Source organism: Zingiber officinale, chromosome 7B, assembly GCF_018446385.1.
Source record: "Zingiber officinale cultivar Zhangliang chromosome 7B, Zo_v1.1, whole genome shotgun sequence".
NCBI lineage: Eukaryota > Viridiplantae > Streptophyta > Magnoliopsida > Zingiberales > Zingiberaceae > Zingiber > Zingiber officinale.
Window position 1 is genome coordinate 65,133,570 of NC_055999.1, and position 5,086 is coordinate 65,138,655.

Here is a 5,086-nt window from a genome sequence, read left to right on the forward strand (position 1 = left end):
TATGGTATGCTGCAGCGTGGGCGGAGGAGCTCGTCAAATGCTTAAACAGAATATGATTCTAGCTGTCCATTCGGAAGATTTTTTAGATATAGGTCGCATCATGGATGAGATTCCTGATGGGTCCTTCCCCTCTTTTAAGGATGATGATGACCTCTTCCTTCTGCCCGAGCCTCCGGCTGACCCTGCTTCCTGCCCCCTTGAACCTCCTGCGGACCCTATTGTTGATGACTTGGCTACCACGGACAACCATCCCTAGAATGGCACCATGTATTGCATGTCTTGATGTACAATTGTAATTAACCAACTCTACTTCTATTTCAGCGTCTTTATAGACTCATCTTTCTTTTGGCATGCTTGTGCTTCTCATGATATGCTTTAGTAACGGGCCCTTAACTTTTATCATAGTAATCGGCTGATATTATGTTGATCTACTGTTGTTGATAATCGGCCCTTCTCATGTTCGTGCTTCGGCCCTTTATTTTAGGTCTCACTTACCTTCGGTCAGGGATCCTTCTACTTTCCCGACCTGCTTCCTTACCTCCCTCTGCTAATTCCGCCTTAGTCTTGTGCCTCGATCTATCCTTGGCCTCGTTTATAGTTCGGTCTAATTTGAAGACCGAGAAAAAATTTATGTACAGGCCAGGATCCATCCTGCTCCAGGTCTGTATAGATGAAGACCAGGAAATTAAAGGTAGACCAGGGCCCCTCGCTATCCAGGTCTGCTCAGATACAGGTCGTTATTTAAGAGATAAGCCAGCTCAGGAAAGCGCGATTACTTAGAACACTGGGTATCTTTTCCCGAGATCCGCCTCTTCGTACTTCGTGCCAGTAATTTTCCAAGTATGCCCTTAGGCATTATTTCTGAGGCTGATCCTACGGTTTTCGTTGTTCCCGCCCATTATTTTATGCCGATGGATGATAATCTGACGAAATCACCCCTTTGTTGGGTGCCTATAAATATTCTCCTCGCTTTCAACTTGCGATGTTAGACGTCCTTTTCTTCTTCCTTTTACTTGAATCCCTCCTGTTCCTGTTACTTTCGCCTCGATCCTTTTTCGCCTGATCCTTCCTCTTTTCGTCTCCGCTTCATATGGCGTCCCCTTCTTTTCTCTCTTCTTTGGCATCGATACTTTATCCCGGCTCTTCCTCTTTCGATGAATGTGCTCGAGATGACCTACGTTACACTTATGAGGTCGAAGATGACGTGCAAGTGATCATCCCTACTGGAATACATCAATTCTTCAATCCCCCTATTAGCTCTAGCACCTTCTTTAGAGAACAATTCGTGGCCGGCCTTTGTCTTCCTATCCATCCTTTCTTTACCGACATAGGCCGCTATTTCCAGATTCCTTTGGGGCAACTGATACCCAACTCCATAAGAATCCTTTGCGGCTTTGTAATTATGTGTGAAGTGTGCGAAATATCCTGGTCCGCCCACTTATTCCATTGCTTCTTCACCCTACAGCGACAAGAAGAAGGCACATTTTGTTTCTAGCCCTGTCTTCGAACTAATTTTTTCTCATCCCTACTGCCTTCTGACCCAAGCTGGAGGGACCAATTTTTCTTCATTGCCTTTCCCCGCGACGTGGAGTGGCCCTTGCGATGGCAACAGTTACTTCCTTCTTCTCCCAAACTGGGAGAATTTCATCTTGACTCTTCTTACTTGGAAGCTTCATATTGCCTGGCCGGCTGGCGCATAAATTTAATGCATCTACTATCTGAAGAACTATTATCATATTTTCGCCTGAGCAATCTGACCCATGAGACACCTCGCTCCCTGGGTAAGCTTCTCTTTCCGTTCTATCATCATTTCGTGGGTATTTTATCTTTTCTATGGTAAGTAATTTCACACTTTACCCAATGCAGCTGAAGCCTTAACCCATGCTTCGGAAGTTCATCCCCTTCCTCTGAGTGACATGGAGATAATGAGGCAAGGTCGAGTTATCCTGGAGAGAAAAGCACTTCCCCACTCATCTTCGACCTCAATTGGTGGGGCTTCATCGACCAATCCTCCGCTCAGACCTGTTCAGCAAGGGTCTCCTGCTGCCCGACCTTCTTTACTGGCCCGTCCTACTTGCTCTCGGACTGCTCGTGCACCTCGACCGGCCACTTCCGCTCACCCCCGGGTTGCTCGTCCACCTCGACCGGCTATTCCCGCTCACCCCCGGGCCCCACGTACGGCTCGGCCAACTCCCCCAACACCACTATCCTCGGTTAGTCCTCCTTGAGCCACTTATATCCCTGGTCGGGGCCTTGGTGAAAGGCTTATGGGCCTTGGCGGAAGAATAGGCAACGCCCCCCTTGCCAGTCCTGCTTTCAGAGAGGCTTCTCAGGCGGCTTGCAGGGCTCGTGCCACAAATGAACGCCTGAGCCAAAATGCCCCAACTCCCTCTAGACGCAGGGCTCGGTCGTCCTCCGATAACTCTGATTCTGACAATCAGCCGCTATCCCAAAGACGTCGGCGCCGAGCCCCTCACCCGATGTCCGACTCCGGCCCGTCATCTATCCCTTCTCCTCCACCAATTGCAGCTGCCTCTCCTCCATCCCCTCAGGTGACTCCACGTCCAATCCCGAGCCATGTAGCTGATCCCCCTACTTCATCCAATAATCAGGCCGAGCCCCCATTGGCTCATCCTTCCACCTCACAGCACGCTCATGACAATAAAGCTAGCCCCTCAGAACGACCTTCCACTATCCCGCCTGCAGTACCTCATCAGGGGCCTTCTTCAACTCCTTCTGGTGCAACCGCCGAGCCTTCAGCTCCTCCAGGCTCAGCCGCGGGTCCTTCAGGACCCCCTTTGCTTATTTATCAGAATTATTACACTACTCTTCCTTATGAGGAGCAGTTATGGTCTCAGACAGATGTTCCCACCAGCTCCCTAAAGATAAAAGGTCGTCTGGCCACTCTCTGGGAAGAAAGCCTGCGGCATATGGATTCTTTGCCTCCCCCGGACCAGATAGACCAATTTGCAGAGTTATATATCAAGGTAACCTTTAAAAATTTCCCAACTGTTGCTTTTCCCGCTCTTATCAGATACTTCCTGTATGTCCCAGGCTCGTGCAGAATCTTTGATAGTGAACCATTCCTTCCATACTACGCATTATCAGAATAAGATGCTGCGAGACCATGTTGCTGAACTAACAACTGAATGATCCTGCCCAAGCTAGTCATGCTCTGAGGGCCGAAATAAAAGATTTAATCAAAAAGAAGAATAGTCTGGAAGTATCCCTAGCCCTAACCAACCATAAACTTAGAGATCTCCAAGAAAAGCAAAGTCAGACTGATAGTGTACACCAACAGAGTATGAATCAGCAGGCTTCAGAACATCAAAGAGCTATGGACTAGTTAGCTCAAAAGTTGCGTGCTGTCGAGGCTTTGGTGCAGGATCAAGACCAAAAGTTGAAATCGCAGGAGGCCCTTTTGAAATCTCAAGAGACCCAGCTAACTTCCCAAGCGACAGAATTATCTACTGTCAAAAGTGAACTGGCTCAGGCTAGGGCCACCACAGAGGGCGTGTCAACAGCTCTGGCAATCTACAAAGAAGGGGAGAACAATCGCTGCTTGTAGAACCGTGCTATGTATCTACGTTTTCCAGAATTTTGTGCACAGGTGGGACATCATTTTTCCACATCTGCTATCTACGGGGCGGGCGGGGCTCTGCGACAACTTCACGAGCAAGACTATTTAAAGTCCCTTCCACCTCCTGAATTGTTAGACCATGATCGGATCCTCAAAGAGATACCGGATGAGATATTTGCTCCTTTTGAATGATATTTTTTAGCTTCTTGTACATTGATCCGGTCCGGAAGCTGAGTTAGACGGACCGTCGAGTGAGGTGGCGAGAATGTTGACTGAGTCGCGACGTCCCGGAAGGGGGTGTGCTGAGATGGTTCCCATGTTGACCAAGTCTTCAAAAGTCCTCTGGTCAACGCTACCTACAGCCAGCGACCGGGTTGACCCGGCCCCCGGTACCTCGATGCTCGAGGCAGATCCAACGAATATATGAGTACAGGACTAAGCCATGAAATAATGAAAATGCATATGAAATATGAACGAGGAAAATACCCTGGCCCAGGGGGGTGCCCTCGGATGGGACGCGACTCGAGTTGTCGCGACCCGGAATAGTAGCTGACTCTGATCAGGCTGTAGAACTGGATCTGAAGACGCGGAACTGGACGCAGCACGGAACCGAGAGATAAGCTGCAGGTCGGGATATAATATCGGCACGCAGACCGGGATAGGACACTGGCATGCAGACCGGGAGGTACTAACGGCACGCAGGCCGGGACACAAAATCGACACACAGGCCGAGGAATAAGATCGGCACGCAGGCCGGGAAAAATGTCGGCACGCAGACCGGGAAATAACGACAGGAGCGGAATACGGTCAAATCAGTGACGCTCAACAATAAACAAGGCACAAAGGTTGAAAGACCACAACAAACGAAGCTGGGACAAGATAACGGTACGAAGGCCGGCACACAACGAGACGAAATCGGAGCCGAGGCGAAATTGACGTAAAGACGGCCGGCACATGGACTGTTAGGTGTGTGGGGGCTGCTGGTTAAGGAGGACACAACACACGGAGGTGTGAAGAGTCGGAAGCGGCGTCGGCGAGCAGGACCGCAGTGCCCGATGACTGCCGGTGGGAGAAACTGCTACGTATGGACCGGGAGAGAGGGGATGGTTCTGTCCTGGCCTCGGCAGTTGCGTGCATGAGAGCGGGAAAGGTGGTGGCTCGGCTACAGCTCCGGCGAGAGGAGGAGGAGACGAGGAAGTGTTCTGCTGGTGGCGGCGTAGCGAGGAGGAGCTGAGGCGGCATTCTGCCGGTGGCGACGCAGCGAGGAGGAACTGAGGCGGCATTCTGCCGGTGGCGGCGTAGCGAGGAGGAGCCGGCAGAGGCGCAGCGAAGAGGAGGGGGAGAGAAGGAGTTCGTCGCCAGTGTCGAGAATAGAAGAAGTAAGAAGAGGGAAATCGTCGTTGGCGGCTGTGGCTCGAGGACGGCGGCGAGGGAGGAGAAGCTCTCTCTGTTTCTGCTGGCGGTTGCGGTGAGAAGGAGAGGGAGAGGAGAAAGGTGGCAACCGGC

At 50.9% G+C, this 5,086-nt stretch overlaps 1 protein-coding gene across 1 annotated transcript; it reads left to right on the plus strand.

Annotated features, from left to right (window-relative positions):
• The first annotated feature begins 2,267 nt into the window (after positions 1 to 2,267).
• LOC122004398 (proline-rich protein 36-like) lies at positions 2,268 to 3,153 on the plus strand. Its single transcript, XM_042559291.1, has 2 exons — positions 2,268 to 2,987; positions 3,055 to 3,153. Exons 1-2 carry the CDS (start codon positions 2,268 to 2,270, stop codon positions 3,151 to 3,153), a joined length of 819 nt encoding a protein of 272 aa, XP_042415225.1.
• Positions 3,154 to 5,086: the final 1,933 nt, after the last annotated feature.

Excerpts from the sequence above, each read along its gene's own strand:
- LOC122004398 (XM_042559291.1), top strand. The coding sequence starts at position 2,268 with ATGGGCCTTGGCGGAAGAATAGGCAACGCCCCCCTTGCCAGTCCTGCT. Across the intron at positions 2,988-3,054 it reads TTGCAGAGTTATATATCAAG|GCTCGTGCAGAATCTTTGAT; the intron begins GTAACCTTTAAA and ends TGTATGTCCCAG.